Source organism: Colossoma macropomum, unplaced genomic scaffold (assembly GCF_904425465.1).
Source record: "Colossoma macropomum unplaced genomic scaffold, Colossoma_macropomum, whole genome shotgun sequence".
Lineage (NCBI taxonomy): Eukaryota > Metazoa > Chordata > Actinopteri > Characiformes > Serrasalmidae > Colossoma > Colossoma macropomum.
This window is the reverse complement of record NW_023494809.1, coordinates 16229433-16251188: the sequence shown is the minus strand read 5'-3', so window position 1 is coordinate 16251188 and position 21756 is coordinate 16229433. Positions and strand designations below refer to the sequence as shown.

The window sequence follows — 21756 nt, the reverse complement described above, 5'->3', positions numbered from 1 at the left end:
AATGGGGCAGGTCCAGAAATTGCGCCCCCTTTCCTGTAGTACGGCACGTGGCTTTCAACGTGTATTGGATACTGTACTGTATACTACTATGAAGAGTAGCATGCAGCATATAGTATATAGTAGTGTAGTATGTAGTATAGCCATTTCCAATGCACCCACAGTCTTGAATAATAAAAATTGCAGCACAGGGGACAGAGCTACCCAGAATTATTTGCCTTCTTTCGTTTGTTTCTTTTAGTTAGTTCTTATTTTTTCTTATTTTTCATCAGTTCTCTTCATACATAGTTGTTTTATGTTAAGACATGTTATCCTCATGCTGAAGGTTAAGTTTGGATGTCTTTTGTGTGCATCACCAACTGGTGACTGCCAGTGAAAATCCTCAGATAGATGTGTTTGTTTATTACAATGTAAAACATAACAGTCGCAAATATCAATGGAATTTTGGGCAGTGCTGGAAGGTGTGGAACCTTAAAGGGCCTATATTATGGAAAATCAGTCAGATGCTTTTTTTTCTTCAAATAAACAAGTTTGATTTAGTATGTAAACACTATTAAAGTTTCATAATGAACTGTTTACTCACCAGTCCTTACAGCCCATATATGGAAAACTAAGCTGCAAAAACATCTTGTTTTGAATTTATTGTTTTTGTGATGTCAAGAAAATCAGTGCATTTACATATATCCACCTACTTAGCATACAGTAACAATTGCACAGTAACAAAACAAAGTCAGAAAATGATGATGTAAAAAGGATTTATAATTGTTTTTGACACACACAACCACAAAAACTTGTAGGTGGACCTTAAGAAAAAAAAAGAAAGAAAAGGAAAAATGTATGATATTTGCCCTTTAATATCAGAGGATTTTATTGGTTAAAATGGATGGCCCCTAATTTTTGGGCTTCACTGTCTATGTCTGTTTTTCTAATTCTGAGATCTTCACTGTTCTCTTTCTCTCTCAGAGTAACTTCCTGCAGCACTTTCTGTCCGTCCCTGTTCCCAGGCAGGGCAGTAAAGGCAGCGGTCCTGCAGCGGTCACTCTGTCTCAGTGGCTGCAGCTGCTGCTGAGCGTTTCTTTTGGAAAGGACGGTCAGGTAATGATAGTGAAGCTGCATGGAGCTGTGGAGCTGCTGGCTGACCTGGCGCAGAGCATCCTGGGAGAAAACACACCCACTGCCCTCCTCGTCCTCCACAACATCTGCTTCTGTTCAGCCAACAAGGCCAGAGTGCTCGCTTGCGGTAGGAGCTCTTAGAGAACAGAGACCCATTTGAAAATGGAACATACTGGAAAATGTTTCCAATATGTTTACTCAATAAAATGTTCAAGGTGAAGTGTTATGGTGAACGTCATCTCGGTTGGGATTTGGTCACAGTAGATCACCCAAGCTGAGATGTTGCTCACAAAAACCAACCATCTCCAGTATTCTATTGCTTTAAAAGGCCCAGACCATGTAAAACTGAATTTTTCCTCACTATTTTGTCATTTATAAGCATTTCATGTAGTATGTAAACAGTGTTGAGGTTTCATAGTGTTCCTTTCACTCTCCAGTCCATACAGAACCATATTTGGAACACTAAGCTGCAAAATCAGCAAGTTTTAATTTCACTGTTTTTGTGATGCCACTAAAAACAGCATATTTCAAAAAAACAGCATACCTACTCAGTCTATAGCAGTTTAGTTCCACCCATTTACACCAAAATGTTTCACCATGAACTGTTTTTTGAATGAGGCACGGCCAGTCAAAACAGAACTCATATACATATGTCAGTCTTAAAGGTGCAGTAGCAAACACAGCCTGTTTAATTTTAAGGGATAAAGAGAGGTCATGTAAAGATAAAATATGACTGCTTCGGTACACAGACATTGCAAATGGACCTCAGGGAACAATATAAGCCCAAGAAAAATATGTGATATTGGCCCATTAACAGTTTTGCAAAGAAAAGAAAAAAGTAAACCGGAAGCTATTGGCATTATTTCATATAGGGGTGCATCAGTGAATAGATTTTTTGCTGATTATTATTAGTCTTTTTTGTAATCTGAAGCTCATACTGTGTGGACAAAATGAACACGGGAAACAAGTTTTGTGAATATTTCGTGATGAATGGACCAACAGAAATTATCCAAAAATCTTGTACATGCTGCTCTTTCTTTGTTTTCTCTCAGGTAAAGCTATAGAACTGCTAGTATCGTGCCTGGATAACAGCTCCCTAGAGATCCGTGCTGTAGGGGCTTCAGCTCTATGGGCTCTGCTACACAACTACCAGAAGGTATCTGCTGATTTATTAAATCTGAATCTCAGCATTTTTTCAAAATATCTGCAAAATTAAATGGTTGAGAAGCAAACAACAAAATTCAGTGTATTAATCTGAAATGCTCTGTTCTAGAGTCAGAATTGTTCGCAGTAATGGTGATAGGAACTAGATGGCCACGTCTATAAGCTCCCTCACAGAAAGTTATTACATTAAATGGTTATGAATGCACTGCCTGATGTCTGAAACATTGTTTTACTATAGATTTGAGACTGTCTTGGCTTAAAACATATTTTTAAAATCTTTCATGGCGGAGGGGTACATGAAGGGTTAAGTCAAAATAGCTCAAGAAAACATGCTTTTAATCACTATTTTTACCATTATCAACATTACATATAAAAGCGTGTAGGTTCTCGAGTCGTTTTGGATAGTAAATAAAATACCTGTAATTGTGTTGTAGACATCATGACCCCTGGTTCCTATCACCACCAATGCAAAGAAATGAGTCTCTACAAAGAACCATTTCACACCAAACTACTCTGAATGACCTTTACTTCTTAAGCGATTGAATTACGCAGAAATTATGACATATTGGTGGAATTCCCCTTTTTCAGTTTCGCATTTTCAGTTTACATTTACAGCCCATCTACACAGTTTATCACTCCCCCTCTACCTTCTTCATCAAAATCAGATATTATTTGGGTGGTGGTCAGGTCTCAGCACAGCAGCACAGCAGTAACAGTGACATGGTAGTGTGTCTGGAGCTGGTATGAGTGTCAGACACAGCTGTGTTGCTGTTACTGCTAGGTTGAGAGTGGCCCACCACCCGAAAATATCCAACCAAGAGCAGTTCTGTAGTCAGAAACTGACCTTTAAAGAAGGACTAGAGGATGACTAACTGTGCATTCACACTAGCAGACACCAGAACGACCTGTGACCAGTCATTTACTTCAGGAGTTTGCAGTTTGTAGCTGCAGCAGTCTCGAGATGAAATTTTCTATGACCTATGACACAGTGAAGCGACAATCTAAATGACTGGCTTGAACAAAGTCTTTGAACCAGTTGTAGACATAGGGGTCTGAGTTCCCCTGCACCTACTGTCTGAACTTTTTCTTCCTACCTGTATTTTGTTCCTATTCCCAACAATGTCACTCAAAATATGAAAGAAAAACTTATGAACTTGTAACAGTGGTTTATATTTTAAACAAATGGGCAATACATGTATAGTACATATTTTTACATTTTTTTCATAAATTTAAATATTTAAAAATGCAATTTTGGGATTTTACCAGACATTCCCTACACTGGTGAGTAGTAATAAATACATATCATTTTGTACTGCATCTGGTTTCCCTCATAACAGGCAAAGGCGACATTGAAGTGTCCCTCCATCAGGCTCAAAGTGGACGAGGCCTACGCATTAACTAAGAAAGGTACGCATTTATTTATTAAGTACATATTTATTTAAGCTTAATCAGGGTTTTGCAAAGAACCTCTTAATTTTCCTCTTTATTTCCATTTTCAAGAAGCTCCTACAGGTGGAGTTTGGTTCCTCAGATGTTTTCTTTGAGGAGTTTGTTTGCTGCATATCATTTTGTGTTTTGTGTTCATTAACAGATGCACAGCAGAAGAATCAGGAGCCCCTGAATGCATATTTACTCAAATGCCTTGAACATCTCAGCAAGCTTCTAAATACCTGAGTGCCTTCAGAAACTCATGTCAATCATTTATATTATAATTTATACGTTTCTCGTGCCTTGTTTCCTGAGTTGTAATGTTATTTAAATCATGCCTTGTATGCTTTTTTATTCAGAAATAAAAGTTATGATTTACTTTTCTATTTGTCATTTTTGTTTTAATCCAGACCATTTCACCCTGAAGTAGAGTGTTATTGCTGTCATTTTCTATAATATTTAAATGTAATTATGTAATTACATAAGTAATTATATAATTGCATTATGACTTGCATTTATGTTGTCATGTCAACAGGTTTGAGTCTGCTTTGATGTATGACAAAAGGATACAAAAATGTGGTATGGAAAGTTTATAATCTGCACTTTTTCCACACAGTTTCTCCACTTGTGTGCTACGAGTCAGATGTTATGATTTTAGCTAACTGTACAGTTGTATGCAAAGGTTTGGGCATTCCTGGTCAAATGATATGTTTTGTTGATTTTCTAATTGGAAATAAATGAGCACTTCGTCTAAAGGAACCCTACATACGGCTAGTTTTAGTGCACAGTTTCAATTTTCTTGCTGATTTCTTGCATACTTGATTGAAATTTAACATACTTAATAGATTTATAATGTGGCCTGTACACAAAGTTCTGCGTGTGGTGTATTTAATATTGTATGTTATATTTTCTCCTGTACTCCTGTTACACAGAAATTGTGCACTACAATTTGTAGAAGTGGCATTTCTGTGGCTTATGTTTTTTTTTAAATCAACATATAAACCAGGGGTGCCCAAACAATTTTTCTTTTCTTTGGAAAGCATATACAGATAGGAGCAGCTTGTCATGGAAACTGCACAAATCACAGACTTGTTGTTTGTTTTCAGAGCTATGCTTCGTTGACATTTCAGTTAGAGTGACTGAAAAACTAGTTCAGAGGTGGCCTGGCCCCCCGGATTATTTCAAGTCTTTAGTGAGCGTAACGCCTCCTCGTTGAAAGCGTTCTCTCACTGGCTGAAGAACTGTTCTCAAGTGTCTGCAAACAGGAAGTTGTACTGCGTGCCTCTTCAGCCCATCAATGCAGCATTCATTTTCACTCTGCGCAGGAAGATGGAGGCAGTACAAAAGGAATACTGGTACTTCTTGGTACTTGTTTCTCTCACTTTTCTCAAAGGTACTGTGCTGCTGTTTTTCTTGTATAAAGGACAGAAAAAGATAAATGGCATGTACATTGTTACATTGATTATATTTGTTAACTCCTGGTAAGTTAGAAAAGAATGACTCTCATCTCATCGCTGTAGTCTCTTCTGACTTCACTGATGGAATATTTACAGTAAAAGATGCGTCTAATATCTGTTAATGGGAGTTTTTGACAAATCTCCCATTATCACTTTTGATCTGAAACGTATCCGAACAAACTCTTGTTTATACTTGGGGATTTCCACTTAGAGTATATGATGTTCCTTTAATCTACTTTCAGTTCCAAATTGTTTTTTCGGTGTTATACAGACTCCACTGTGGTTAGATTAGAATAATTATATTGTCCCTCCACTTTCCGTAGCATGACTACAATTACTTTTACAGTTGACATGCTTTGAATAGTTTACTTACCAATTGATATGAGATATTCCAGTGTGTATTATAATATTAATTTTATTATGTAATACACTTTGTTTATATAGCACCTTTAAAAATTAGTTCACACTGCTTCAAAGGAAGATTAAAACAGGTACAAATAAAATACAGAGGAAAAATAAAAAAAAATTGAAGAATGAATCAAGAAAAACTGCTTTAGACTTGATTTATTAATGTTAATACATATTACTTAGTAACCATGTAAGGGAATAGTTGTGGTTTTAGAATGCTGGGAACTGAGATTGAAGCCCAAACTCTCCCCCCACCATTCCCCTCCACCATTCCCCTGCACACACATCCAAAAAATTGGTTATTGAAGTTAGTGTTGACAGAATTGATCATTCTCTCAGCAGATGACATTTCCTTTCTTCATCTGATCAGTGGTTTTGAATATTTTTAATAAATTCAGTATTCAAAATATGGAAAATACAAACATATAGAACAAGTTACATCCATTGCACAAACTACAGACTTTGCTCTGATTAAAAGCTGCTTTAGTTTTGTTGCTGTCTTGTCCCTGAATACTTATTGTAATGTCCATGCTGGGTTTCATAATGTGTTTTAATATTAAATTCATTACAGTCTCTTGACATATGAGACACATATTTGTTGTGACTCTTGTTGAAAAAGTATTTCATCGCTTTTGAAACTGCTGGTTGTCACAGCTGCACTGTTTGTATTTAATCATGACTAAATAGGATTCATTCAATTAATTTGCAGGTTATTTGAAAATGGATAATATATTTACTGCACTGCTGCCACCATCAAGTGAAAGGAACAATTGTAGTGTACAGGACAGAGGGCTGATTAAAATCAATCTGCAGGCCACATTTGGCCCTGGAGTTGGAATTTATATGCCCCTGGTGTGGGGTAACTGTGCATACGAATAGTGTAATGTTGTAAATGGGTGTAAAGTAACTATTTAAGTGGGTGTGGAGTAACTATGTTAATAGGCAATGTAGAATGCAAATAAAAATTTAATTTAAGATTTATAAGTCTACTTTGACCTGTATTTGAACAAAACAGTACAAAAGACAAGATATGTAACATTTTATCTTATCAACTTTATTGTTTTTTGTAAATAAATGCTCATTCAGAGGTTGATGCCTGAGACACGTCCCAAAAAGTTGTGACGGGGCAATTTAAGACTAGGAATATTGTGAAATGTTAAGAAAACATAAAAGAGGTGATGTAATCATGCTATGGGGTATAAAACGAGCATCCAGGAAAGCCCTAGTTCTTTATGAGCGGAGATGGGTGCAGCTTACCACTTTGCCAAAAATGCATCAGCAACAAATCCAGAAGTTAAAATCACATTCCTCAGCTAAAGATAGCAAGGATTTTAGGTATGTCATTCTCTACAGTGCATAATATCCTCAAGAGGTTCAGGGAATCCAGAGAATATCTCTCTATATCTCTGTGCATGAAGGAAAAGGCCAAAAACCACAACTGAATGCTCATGCCCTTCAATCCCTAGGGTTGCGCTGCTTTATAAACCGGCATGCTTCTATGATGGAAATCACCACATGGTCTCAGAAACACTTTGACAAACTGTTATTAATAAACACTGTTTGTTGCTACATCCACAAATGCCAGTTATGACTGTACATTACACAGTGGAGGCCATATGTCAGCGGTGTCTAGAAATGCTGATTTCTCTGGACTCGAGGGTCTGTCATGGTAAAGTGTGGGGGGGTATTAGTAGGTAACCTGAAAGCACCTGTAACACTGAACTCATGCTGCTTTCGACACATCATTTTTCAGGGATGTCCATCCTTATTTCAGCCTGACAGTGCTAAGCTACGTTCTGCATGTGTTACAACAACATGGCAGTGGAAATAGAGAGTGAGGGAGCTAGACTGGCCTGCCTACAGTCTAAAACTGTCTCTCATTAAAAATGTGTTGCATTATTAGGGTCAAAATACCACATCAAAGGCCCTGTACAGTTGCACAGCTTAAAACTTATATAACTGAACAATGGCAAAAAAATGATGCTTTCAGAACTGGATCAGTTTTTGTCTTCAGCCCCCAAACAATTAAAAAGGAAAGGTGATGAAACACAGTGGTTAGCATGCTCCTGGAACATGCTGAAGGCATCGAATTTGGAATGAGTGTATATTTACAAAAACAAGTTCACAGGGTAAAACATCAATTATTGTGTTTTTGCACCATTTTCTATTTAATACACGTCTAACAGCGTTTACTAATCACTGCTTTTTGAATTTGAATTGGGTTTGTAAATGAGCACAGTGTAATCTTGTAAATGGGTGTAAAGAAACTATGGTTATGGAGTAGTGTAACTATTGGAATAGATGTAGCGTAACCGTAGAGATGGGTGTCGTGTAACATTGGAAGTGTGTTTAATGTAACTGGAAATAGAGGTAGGGTAACCACGGAAATGGATATTGAGTAACTATGGAAATAGGTGCAATATAACCATGGAAATGGGTGTACAATAACCATGGAAATGGGTGTAGTATAACTATGGAAATGGGTGTAAAGTTTCCTTCACTTTATTACGCCTTTGATCAGGACCCTCACAGGACCACCAGAGAGCATGTATTTTTTGGGTGACACTGACGTGGGAGTGGCATGTTAGTGTGTGTTGTGCTGGTATGAGTGAATCACATACAGCAGTGCTGCTGGGGTTTTTGTCCACTCACTGTCCACTCTATTAGACACACCTACCATGTTGGTCCTCCTTGTAGATGTAAAGGCAGAGACAGTAGTTCATCTGTTGCTGCACAGTTTCTGTTGGTCATCCTCTAGTCCTTCATCCCAGGACGCTGTTCTCAGTCCAGCAGTGACACTGAGGTGTTTAATAACTCCAGCAGCACTGCTGTGTCTGATCTACTCGTACCAGCGCAACACACACTTACACACCACCACCATGTTAGTGTCACTGCAGTGCTGAAAATAATCCATCATCCACATAATACCTGCTCTGTGGTGGTCCTGTGGGGGTCCTGACCAGTGAAGAACAGCTTAAAAGGGGGTTACAGTATGCAGAGAAATAGATAAACTACAGTCTAAAATTGTAGAACTACAAACTGCTGCTATACAGGAAGAGCAGCTGATAAAATGGGTGTAGAAACAAGGAGGTGTACCTAATGAAGGGGCCAGTTGGTAGATATATAGTAAAAATTATGTTATTAATTGTCAGATATAGCCATGTAGTAAAGTCATGTGGTCCGAAATAACTTCTATAAATACTTGTGTTTCAGTGTCAGAGCAGCTGAGGGCACCTGTCAGTACAGTCCGGCTGCAGGAGGGAATGATGCTGGACTGTTTATGTCCCTGGACTGGAAGACTCAGCATGGTCTCCTGGACTAAACAGCCTGATCAGAAGCCTCTGGCCATCTACCACCCTGAATTTGGCGTAAACTTCGGTGCACCCTACGAGGGCCGAGTGGAGTTTGTCAAAGCCTCATCCATGGATGGCAGCATCATCATAACGAATGTGACGGAGGAGGACCTGGGCCTGTACCGCTGCTCTCTGCAGACTTTCCCCCAAGGCTCTTGGACCAAAGACACACTGGTGGAAAATAAACTGGGTAAAGAGAAAATCAGTGCTGTTTGAGAAGAGAGTGTAAAGATGCCTGTTTCTGTGGGAGCAGTTTCTACCACTTAGAAAAAGTAAAATAAGTCATATAGTAAGTTATAATAATGATAAACTAACTCATAATTAGATATTCTGTTATAGTTATGGCTTAGTATCTCAAAATTGAGATTCTCATAATCATGATTTGCTACTACATAATTACGATTTGGTATTTTATCATAATAATAGCTTGGTTATCTCAATCTCAAGAGATACTTCTCATAAATATGACCATTTCATAATAACGACTCAGTTTCAGTTATGAAAAATCACATAACAACCTAAAAGTTTCTCGTAATTGTGAGCTACTGGGCCAGATTTATAAAGCTCGGTGGTAACGATGCAACATTTGTGGCACGGTAAATAAGACCTATTTACTCTGGTGGTGATTAACGCATTAGTGTCTTTTTTAACTCTGCAATATTTTCACCTGTGTCCTGGGCAAGAGCCTATCAAAACATACATGTAAATGAGGGTACACATATTAAAGACTCACGCTAAAACAGACACAAGAAAAGAAAAAAAAGAAAACCAAAATTCACAGAAGCAGAGCTACAAATTTTATGGGAAGCAATACTGACAAATAATAAGAAAATGGTAAATATACTGTTAACGTTTAATCAAAAAACAAGAATATGTTGTTTATAATAGAAAAAAAAAATATATAAAATCTAATTACATCTTAAAATTCTGCTTTTAATTGTAGGTATTATATTTTAGGAGGTATTTATATTTTATTTTTTATTTTGATTACTATGGCAAGCTGCTTTAGCTTTTATTTTCTATTTTTTTGTCTTGAATTCAATTTACACGTGACAAATTTCAATTTGTAAATTTTTAATTCTTGATCTCAGAAATTTGATTTGCACAACAATTAAAATTCTACTATGAAATATTAAAATTTGACTAACAAAATTCTGTTTTAACTGGTAAGTAAAAAGTAATGTCAAAATTACTTGCAATAAAATCAATTTGAACATGTGATTAGAATCTCGACATGTCAAATCACTCTTCACTTATTTGAATTACACACTAAACCTACTTTCCACACACCGGAGGAGGATTCACCAAAGATGGAATTTGATGCAGGAAATAGAGGCTGTTTTAAGTACAGTGCCAGTTAAATCTGCCAGCCTGAAATCCTGCTCAAGTCTTTTTTTCTTCTCATGCACTCCTACAACAGCATTTAGAAGGTTTGTCATGATGTTCAGTCTAAACAGATCAAACAGATCATGCATAATTTGTGGGAGCGAACATGAAACGGTTTAGAAAATATTATTTATTCCACATAAGCTTATTGCCAGGATAATTACCATCAGAGTGCTTCAAGCATTATTTTTTTATTATATTATTATTGTCATTAATTGCTACTGCCAGGTTTAAGTCAAGGAAGCACGCAGCCACGCATTGTGGCACTGTTTTCTGAATCTGGCCCACTATCTCAGTTATGACTTGCTCTCCTATTGCTATCTTTTTATAACTTACTAAGTGGCTTCCTTTTTTATAGATAAGGGATACAGGCTTTTATAGCGTGAAGGTTGGGAACAAAATAAAATGTACAGTTAGCGGCATAAATATTGGCACCCTTTGTATTGGTATTGTATTGTATTCTATTGTATTGGGTAAAAAAAAGTGTTTGTCCTTTGGATGAGGCTTTTTTGTTTTAGATTAATTGACATCTGTTGAAGGTTAGATTGTGCTACCACAGACATTTTTTAATGACATTTTTAAACATTTTCACCAAACTTGCCAATTATTATGGAGCTAATTGTATAGGCTTCGTAATTCTGTGTCTTGAAGAAATCGTTGCTTGTTATTATTGCTGGTAATTATCATCATCTTTGTCCATCACTTTTTAAGACATATTTGGTAAGTGATTTACAGACAAAGGAAAGGGTTCATGAATAAAACTAATTTTCCTCATTAATTATAGACTTTCATATGGGATTTGAATATGCAGTCATATGGCATAAGTTATTAATTATAACTTTTTTGGGGGGGTACAAAAAAGTAGGATATGGGCCTATTAAAAAAAACTACAAAGGAAAATGTAAGATAACAGATTTGCAATAGAATTTGGCATGAAAATGAAGAAAATGTCTTAAGAGACATGACAATAAAATGAAATATAAACACTGAGGATGATAAAATTTGGCTGAAAAACCAGACTTGGTGGACAGAGACCTAATTATGTGCAATATTATTACAGTAATTATCTGTTATTTCTCTGTTTCTTCTTCTCTGTTTCCCCTGCAGTGATCTCCACCACCTCCTCTGCCCATCCTCACACCGAACTCATCGTTCCAGAGAGTGAAAACCTGACCATCATTTGTAAAGCTCATGCTGGAGCTGTGAGTGAGGTCAGCATAGAGAAGCTGTGGTCAGGGCAGGAGGGCAGCACTGTGTTGGCAGTGTGCAAAGCGCTGGCAGACAATGTAGGGGTCACTGAGTTTGCAGACAGGATCGGGGTAAACTGCACTGATGATTTAGAGATGAGTGTGCACCTGAACGACGTGATGGAGAAGGACGGAGGGCTTTATCGCTGTAACTTCAGCATGGCCACCGGCACCCAGGACACCAGCCTCATCGTGCTGACCACCATACCCAATCGAGGTTGGAACTCTTTTTAGCTTAGAATAACATTCCTCACTCCTTAAACTCTCGGCTGATTGTTCAGTAACTACAAACTTCAATTCCAGAAAGATTTGTGAAATACGAGAGCAGACAGCAGACATCTGTGAATCGACTTTGAACTCAAACAAAAACAGTACAGACGTGATGTTTCATGTTTTACCTCATCAGCTTCATCGTCTTTTTTGTAATTATGCAGTAATTGTGAAACTGATGCCTGTAACACATTCCAAAAAAGTTGGGACAGGGGAAATTTAAGACTTTATTGTAAAAAGTTTAAAAAAAAAGGTGCTGCTTGGATATAAAGTGAAGATCCAGTAAATGCCTTGTCCTTTGTGAGCAAGGTTTTTTCAAAAGATGAGTCATCCATGATAAATAATCTAACATTTTAAGTTCAGTGTTTCTCTATGAGTGATGGCAAATATTTTAGGTGTTTCACCTTCTACAGTGCATAATATCATTAAAACTTTCAAAAAAACCTTGAGAGCTCTCTGTGCATAAAGGCAAGGCTGAAAACCACAACTGAATGGAATAAGGAATACTTTAACGGACCATTGTTAAAAAACACTGTTTGGCGTAGCATCCACAAATGCAAGTTAAGACTACTATGCACAGTGGAAGCCATATCAAAAACACCTCTGACTTCTCTGGGCTCAAGCGCATCTAAAATAAACTGGAAACTGTGGAAACGTGAAATGTGGTCTGACAAATCCACCTTTGTTCTCCAGGCCAAAGAAGTAATCTTGCTGGTTGTTACTGGCATAAAGTTCAAAAGCCAGGGCCTGTATGGGGGTATTAGATTATTAAGTGTTGTTAACAGGAAAGTTATAAACATAATTTTCAACTTTTTTGGAACATCAAGAATCGAATCCGGTGCTTAAGTGAAAATAGAAATAGTCTTTTAGTAAAAATTCTCTATTAATATATATTTTTATTTGAATTAAAGAACAAAAGTATTTGCTTTTAAATGTAAAAGTATCAAAAATAAAAGTATTGCGAGATAATCTCCCAATCCAATATTTCTTCTCTTGTGTCTTCAACTTAGGTCAAATTTCACTCCCCATCCAAACTGCTGGGGTATCGGCTACCTAAAAATATCCTATACAATGTTATAGCATTTACTTTAATTCTAAAAGCTTGTCAGCGTTGCTCGTGCCTAGTTACAGCTGCTAAGCTACGACTGGATATTCTGTATTTAAGGGAGGGATTTGGTGAAATGTGTGCTAGGATTGGTTTAAAGTTTCATGTGAAAGTGCATCATATTTTCTTTGTATATTATGGTGTGTTCTTCTATATTTTAGTGTAAAATGTAGTGGATTGAAAGTGAACGCCTAAAAAAATGCTTAGATGTGATAATTAAGCACATGCAGTTCTTTACTGTCCACCACTGGATACAAGGTTGAAGTTTCTAATAAAGTGGAAACTTTATGAAATTTTTCTGAACATGAGAAAGGAAAATGTGGGTTTAAGGGGTAAATTATTTTCGTTTTAAGTTGCTAAATGACTCTGATATTCCATTTCCAGAGCTGCTTTCATGCTTCAAGTGCACTGCCTGTCAAAAATCTGGAAATGTCTAGCTTTTCAGAATGTTTTTAATCCAAATGAGCATGTTAACTTTGTCCATTTGCAACAGCTTAACATATTAAATAGAAACCTGCTTAGGTTTTGATGTTTTTCTTTGCAGTTGTAAAACCTGTCTTGTCCTCGCATTTTATCCCCTTGTTGTGATGTCAGCACTCTTCAGGATTCAAAACTTTCAGGTTTTATCCACCTTTGGATCAAAATGGTTTCCATATGAGCTTTTAATAATTGTTTTGGAACAGGAAAAGTACTGTCAAATCATTATTTAGACAAATCCTGCTCTTCATAGCAAGGGAGATTCTTTGATGAACATGAAGCTGAGTGTTGAAAGCATCAATACAGAGCTAGTTTATGCTAAACTAAACATTTATAGGGATTTTTTTCTTTCTTATTACTTAATTGAGAAAAAGACAATGAAAATAAAACAATATTTAGTAAATCTGAAAAGAAGACAGACTTTTGATGGGTAGTGCATAAATGATGATTTTATTGGTAATGACTGCTGAGATAATGAGGTGGTTCTTCATATAATTGCTGGCCGGTTCCTGTATTTATATACCTGTTCATACATGAGAGGATGGCATAAATTTCAATTTCTTATTTCAGCTGTTAAACATCTTTGATAATGTGAAATTGCTGAGTGCAGATAAATTACAGTCTTCTGGTCTGTTAATATTTATCATATCCTTTATTTTAGGACTCAGAAATCTTCACAACATGATGTACATATACGTCGGGGGAGGAGTAGCAGGTGCATTTGTACTGATGAGCGGAGTTCTCTTACTGACGTGGTTGAGCAGGTGCGCTTTTTATACTACTAATGCATGTTTGCTTGTTTATGGAGTTACTAGCATTAAGGAAGACCCCATTTTTATGGTTCATATGTTTCATGTTTCACTAAATTACAGTGAAATCATTTCATATCTGATAGTGGTATTGATTTCAGCCCACTGTAGGGCTGCTCAATATATCGTTTGTTAATTGTTGCGATATTGACCTCTGTACTGATATTGCAAGATATAACACAATTGCCAGGTGTAGCAATGTAATCACAGTTACTAATATATTATATATATAATGCAGTCTTAGTACATTGCTTTGCAGGATGCAATAACTTAAAATGTGATGTGTTTTAAGCAGCAGATTGTCTGATGTCTCATAAGTGTTTTACTCTCTGAAACAAATCCTTGTGTCTCCAAAAAACTTTTCAGGAGAAGGAAACAACCTTCTCAGTGTTCAGTGTAGGTTAATGGGGAGTTCCACCCATTTTTAAAAAAGTGTGCGTAATTCAGTGGTTGAGATATAAATAGTCTTTCAATATGGTTTGATGTGAAATGGTTCATTGTAGAGAAACTTACTGACCCAGATTTGTTTACAGTGGTGGTGATAGGAACCAGGGTTTGTGATGTTTACAACACAAATATAGTCATTTTATTTACTATCCAAAACCACCAGTGAACCTACACTTGTCTTCTGAATTTTTATGTTGATGGTAAAATAGTGATAAATCTGAAAAATAGTTCTTTGGGGGCTATTTTGCTTCACAACAACCTGTGTGTATACCTTTTAGACTAAACTTTAAACCGGTGTCTCAGATATCAGTGTATTCATAACCATTTCATGTAATAACTTTCTGTGAGGGAGGTTTTAGAGGTGGCTGTCTGGTTCATGTCACCACCACTGTGAACAATTCTGACTTAGTAAGTTTCTCTAGAATGGAACATTTTACACCAAACCACTCTGAATGACTGTTTATATCTTACAGTTACATTACGGAGAACTTTCGTAGAATTACCCTTTAATACAACGAGAATTTTTAATGCAATTTTGGACCATTTCTGCTGTCTGGCTTATAGCGTTTCAATCTAAACTGTACAAGTCATTATTGAGTAAAGTAAGAACAGTTATTAATGACATGTCATTACTCCTGTTGTAATATTGGTAACCTTTAATTTCAAGGCTACCTACAGTGCCCTACACAAATATTGGCACCCCTGGTAAACAGGCTGAAAAAAAACATTCTTTATTGCTGATCCCTTTGATCTTTCATTCAAAATATGTGTTTGCCACAATTATTGACACCCCTTTGTGCAGCCTCCTTTTGCAAACACAACAGCTCTGAGTCTTCTCCTATAACGCTTAATGAGACTGGAGAACGCATGGCAAATGATCTGAGACCCTCCATACAGAACCTCTCCAGATCCTTAAGATTCTGAGGTCCACATTTTGGCATTTTTGACTCTCCTTTTCAGCTTTTTGTGTTGATTTTGAGGTGTGCTTTGGATCATTGTCCTGCTGGAAGATCCAAACTATGGCCCAGTTTAAGCTTCCTGGCTGAGGTAGTCAGGTTTTTGATTTTATTTCTGCTGGTACTTGATGGAGCCTGTGATACCTTGTATTGGGATAAGTTGTCCAGGGCCTTTGGAAGAAAAACTACCCGACAACATCACAGATCCACCACCATACTTCACAGTGGGGATGACATACTTTACTGCGTGGCTATCCTTGTGTCCATGCCAAGCACATTTCTGGTGTTTGTTGCCAAAAACCTCTATTTTGGTCTCATCTGACCGCAGAACATGGCTCCACTCAAAGTTCCAGTAACATTAGGTAAACTGTAGATGCTTCACTTTGTTGGTCCTTGACAGCAAAGGCCTCCCCCCAAACAGCTTGTGGTTATACAAGTGGTGTTTGATTGTGGTTTGGGAGAGACCCAATTTCTGTAACTCCCCAGACTATGATACTTGGAGATTCTTTATCCACTCGTACCATCCTCCTCACCCGCAGATTCTTAACATCACCAGTTATTTTAAACTTCTTAATCATTGCCCTCATAGTGGAAATGGGCATTCTCAACTGTTGCAGCCATTTCCTGATTTTTGCAGCTCAACAACCTTTTGTCTCACATTATTGCTGTTTTCTCTGATCTTTCTCATAACAATGAATGACTGAGGGAATTCATTTCTCAAGTAGAAATACATAGAGCTGATATATAGTGCTCTTAATTAGGCCTCTGCCTTATTAAGTTCCATTACTTGTGAATGATGCTTCATAACAGTGTTCTAAACTGAATACATGTCGATAAAGTTAGTTTAAGGCCCCTTACGTCCACACAATGTCATTGACTTCAGAAAACATATTGTCATCTTGCAATTACTGACGTAAGCTGTTCATAAATATTCAAACATTGATTTATGAATATGTTATTCAATGCTTATGCATGTGTTATGAAGCCCTGTAGAAGTAGCTTTCAAATAAAGTGTTACCCTAATGTTTTGTATCTTGCTTTATTGAGATTTTTGACTGTGCTCTGTTCTATTTGTTGTGCGCTTTAATATCTCTGGTTTACAATGACCTCCAACTCTAACCTGTTTCAGGAGGAGAAGGAGGAGGAGAGAGGAGTACAGGATCCAGCTGCACCCCGCCAAGAGACGAGTAAATACACTAAATCAGTTCAGCTCCACCGAGCATAACGTTAAACACTGCTTACTTAATTAGCATTGTGCCACTGTATAAAGGACACCACCATTTTCGAGGGCTATGATCATCCGCATTGCAGCATCTATATATACACAGGACGAATTTTTGATATTTTTGAGACCTGTTTTTGAGTGCATGTTCTCATAATCTTAAAGACGTTTTTCATCTAACAGCGTGTAATTAAATGCTTGAAATCTGTTACTTAGACAAATATAAGTCGTAAAGTTAGTAGTGAACCATTTTAATTGTGAAGAATGTATCTGTTCTGTTGGAAAAGCATCCCAGTTGGCTCCTTGGGAAGCTGCTTAATTGAATGGCAAGAGTGTGAATCTAAAAAAGAACTTTTTGTTGGCTTACTGTATAATTCTATACAGTACTGTGCAAATGTCAGAGATCCTTGCAGTCAAAAGCCATTGAGAACATGTTCTTCATCTTTCAGGAGATATTTGTGAGATTAGATGTAGATGATCCACTTGCATAAGAAAGGGGAATAGGAATTTCCAAAACTAGAGTTCAAAAAATAAATACAAGCTACAGAGAAAATGGGACTCCTAACAATCCTGGTAAAAAAAAAACACCAAAACTGTCCCCATCAGATAAACAGCACTTAAAGCTTTCATCTTTGAGAGAGAGGAGAAAATCAGGCTGCTTCAGATCTGAAAAAATCCACAGGTGTTTCTGTCCATCCTTTCACTGAGAGAAGACAACTCAAAGCTGTGACTCAGAAATAGGGATGGGCGACATGGCAAAAATATACTGTCTCTATACTTAAAGACATGTTGATGATACACAACATGGATCACAATGTATTGATGCATTTTCACTTTTAAAAACAGCCACCAAAAACTATGATGTACAATGATTTTTATTCCACCTTTCACTATGCTGCACCAAATCTGTGCACCAAGACTGTGCTCTCTTTTCAATGAAACATGCAGTTGTTCAGTGTTCTTTAAGTAGACTATATCCACAATGTACTCAGTAAAGCAGATGCCCATGTCTAGTCTGAAAGCATGTGTCGCTGTTAGGAAGCCCTTACTGAGAAAAGAAAATAGACAAAGAAGATGCTGGTGGTCTCAGAATAATGACTGACCACCCCAGACCTCAACATCACTGAATGTGTTTGGGAATACTTTATGTTTGCCAGAAGCAGAAAATGCAAAACCGTCTTCTAAGACGGAACTTTGAAGAAAATACCTGCTGATTTCTTTGAAAAACTGAAAGCAGGTATGGACACACTATAAAGAGCGGAAACACTAAATACTGTTTTCCTGTTAAATTTATGTTTTCCGTTTTTTTCCTGACGCTGAATAACTTGTGCTTAGTGGTCGTTTTGACTGGAAATTAAATAAATGAAGGGTGGTCTTTGCCTTTTGCACAGTGCTGTATGTGTTACATAGTTTTGATGCCTTCACTCTTTTTCTAAAATGTGTAAAACAGTAAAAATAAGGAAAACCTTCTCCCAGTAGGTGTATCCAAACCTTTCACTGGTCCTGTAGACGACTGGAGGTGTATGCAGCGTACACCTGGGAGAATGTCTCGAAGACTCGTCTCTTATCATGAATCAGAGAGCAGAGAAAATGCCACTTTTACACACGCTGACATTTCTATCAGGTTTCAGATAATGAAGCTAATGTTGAAAAATGGCAAAACGTCCTTTTAACAGTGAGCACAGGTGCCCTTCCATTGACGGTTAATGGTAGCACTCAAGTTCTAACAAATGACGCCCATCACTGCAGTCCTGGCTGGCACCACATTTGTTTGCAGACGCTGCTGACATTTTCATTTCTGACCAACATAACCTCATCTTTTTGTGTTTCCTTATAGCAGCATAATGCTTATGAGCACGGAGCAGTGTATGACAGGATGAAAAAGGAGACAAAGCACCAGAGAAAGAATAGCCCAGTGTACGTCAACCTGCAGACTGTGCGAGCATATAAGAAAAGACAACGATGACGCCTTCAACTTTGAACTCTGTTGAAATATTTCCATTGACTTTCCAGCTGCTGGTGATGTTTGACCAGTTGGCATAGAAAGCGCAAGCCTGGGTGACTGACCAAATCTAGCACATACTAATGTGTGAAAGTGGAGAAGAGTGAAACTATGCAGCGCTCTGGACTCAATTCTAATGACATCATCAGCATCATTATCATTATCACTACTGCTGGATTAACTCTTGTCCGGCCCATTATTTGCTTTTGTAACTTCAGAATCAGATATTTATGTATTATGCTGAGTAGAAATAGACATTTCTTTCCTGTTTTTCCATGACGTCCATGCACCGCTCACAAACATGTTCTTTCATAGCAACTGTTGCTAAGTAGTCTAGTTTTACAGAAACCTGGGGCCATATTACAGAAACAGACTAACTCTAAAGTCATATCTTCAGTTAGACTGATTTTAGGACAGTAGCAGTTCTAAAGTGCATTATCTTATTTTAACTCCAAATTTCACAAAGTTTCCTAAATACTGTCCTAACTTTAGGATAGCACTAATAGTGTCCCAATAGGCACAGTTATGCCATTACATTCATTCTTTTTGCAAAACACCAGTTTTAACTGTGATTTTCTTTTTGCTGCAGTTCAAAAAACAACTACCTTTTGTCTGATTCTCTCTCATTACTTGCATCTGTTAATGTAGATGAAAACTTGCTAAATAACATATTGCAGCAATGGTGGCGAGTAATGATGAGATGGAGTTAAACCTTTGGCAGTTTTAGGAGGAACAGGGTGATGAAGGCCATAAATGGAAATGAAAACAGGGTGACTTAAACAGCAGGGGGCGCTGTCACAATATTTGTAACTTTGTTGATCGAGGTTACTAAAAAGTCCAGTTCATCAAACTTTAATTTCGTTTTCCTAGGGTTGCTATAGCTTTTAATGTTTCTGTTTATGTTATTTTGTTATTAACACAATAACATCATAATACTGGCTCCAGGGACTGTGATATAAACTGAGCCGTGTCCTACAGTTTCTCATTAGGTTGGATGAATAACTCGCTCTAAATGTAGGTATTGTGATATAAACTGAGTTGTGTTCTACAATTTCTCATTAGGTTGAATGAATAACTCGCTCTAAATGTAGGTATTGTGATATAAACTGAGCCGTGTCCTACAGTTTCTCATTAGGTTGGATGAATAACTCGCTCTAAATGTAGGTATTGTGATATAAACTGAGTTGTGTTCTACAATTTCTCATTAGGTTGAATGAATAACTCACTCTAAATGTAGGTATTGTGATATAAACTGAGTTCTACAGTTTGTCTAACCTCACAACAGTAGCTATGAAAACACATTTGTGGGTGGAGCACGTAGGTCATTTGCATAAACTAGAAGAAGCAAAGGCTGCACAATTTAAGGTTCTGCTTTAGCTTGATCAACACTAGATTGTAGACTTTCTGGAGTGGACTGATCAGTTCAGAATCACTGCAGTTTGTTTTGCTGCTGTGCTTGCTTTCTGAAAACAGAACTGGAGGAACATGGACTGAAGACGCGATGGCCAGAGTGACGAGAGGACACATCGGTGACTGTATCATCGGCTTTCAGGGTCTTTGGTGGGAGATAAATGGTGGTAATGTTTTTTTTCGAGTGTAAATCTCAAGTATCAGTGACTTTAAATTATAACTGTAATGTGAATAATTCAGTAAGATATAGAACGCTATGGTACAAGAGGAACAAGCTCATTTCAAAATAAAAGTCATTTTGTTACCTCAAAGCCGTCCTTCATTAATCACAGAGTCAAAATGAACTCTTACTGCAATCATTTAAAGGGCCAGTATCATGAAAAAATCAGGATTTTTAAAATAAAAGAGATGTATGTAAACACAAACTTTCAAAATGTACAATTCATTTTGAAATCATTGTTTTTGTGATGTCACAAAAACCAACACACTGAAATCCACCTTTTACAGCAGTTTAGGCCCGCCCATTGAAGTTCTACATGTTTCAGACAAGGCTGATTTTTGAATAATGCATAATACAGGACAGCTTATTTCCATATACAGTTGTGTGCAAAAGTTTTGGCGCCCTAAATCAAGAGGTGTTTTGTTGATTTTCTAGGTGAAGATAAGTTCATCCTCTACAGATGACACACTTTGCACATTTTAATACACAATATATTATGTTTTATTTTTACTGGCAAATAAATACAAATTGTGCACTCAAATGCAATAGTAATTCTCTGTAGAGGATGTGTTAACTTATTTTAACTTCTCAACAAAAAAAATCAACAAAACATGGAATTTGACCAGGGGGGGTGTCCAAACCTTGAATGCACAGTAACAAAAACAGCCTGTTTAATTCTAAGGGATAAAGAGAGGTTAGAAAATGGTCATGGGAAAATAAATGATGACTGTTTTTGATTCACAAACCCACACAAATGTCATTAGGTGGACCATTACGTGGGGAAAACAAGAAAAAATGATTAAATGGTGATTCAGACTTGAACTGAGAGATGATTCGTACAAATGATTCATTATTTGATACTTGATAGAAGGCAAACATTAAGACGTCTAAAACGTCTACAACATGTGAAGATGTGCTGAATCAATGCTGACAGCTTATTGTATATAATATACATTGTTTTTATTTCTCTTTCTGTAAAAGTTGACATATGTACACAGGACAGGATTCCACTCTAATGTGTATGAGAAGAACAGGATGAGGGGAAGAAACAAAACAAACAAACAAAAGCAGGATTTCTCGGTTAGGCCTAAAAACAAGCTTGTCCAATAGGAGAAGAGCTAAGGAACATTCCTTTTGGACAATCCTCAACCTTTGGATTAAGTCATCTAGCTTACTGACAAATCCTGCTTGGTGAAATACCCACTACAGTCATTGCACATCTATATAAATCAAACCAGTGCAAACAAACAAAAATGTCATTATATAACAACTAATATCTGAACAA

The 21756-nt window shown here is 37.0% G+C and overlaps 2 protein-coding genes across 3 annotated transcripts in view; both read left to right on the top strand.

The window, feature by feature from the left end:
- Positions 1-4054, top strand: part of rttn (rotatin) — a 96323-nt gene extending 92269 nt beyond the window's left edge. The window contains 4 exon segments of the mRNA XM_036558371.1: positions 961-1237; positions 2163-2266; positions 3612-3681; positions 3866-4054. Of these exon segments, the coding sequence (XP_036414264.1) occupies positions 961-1237; positions 2163-2266; positions 3612-3681; positions 3866-3948 (534 nt within the window). The 3' untranslated portion in view covers positions 3949-4054.
- Positions 4055-5017: 963 nt separating this feature from the next.
- Positions 5018-20562, top strand: cd226 (CD226 molecule). Of its 2 annotated transcripts, none has more exons than XM_036558865.1 (6): positions 5018-5095; positions 8781-9110; positions 11414-11770; positions 14067-14169; positions 16747-16804; positions 20315-20562. In XM_036558865.1, exons 1-6 carry the CDS (start codon positions 5032-5034, stop codon positions 20333-20335), a joined length of 933 nt encoding a protein of 310 aa, XP_036414758.1. In that variant the 5' UTR covers positions 5018-5031; the 3' UTR covers positions 20336-20562. The 2 variants fall into 2 exon arrangements, with proteins under 2 accessions (XP_036414758.1, XP_036414757.1); XM_036558864.1 differs by lacking the exon at positions 20315-20562 and adding an exon at positions 18677-19873.
- Positions 20563-21756: the final 1194 nt, after the last annotated feature.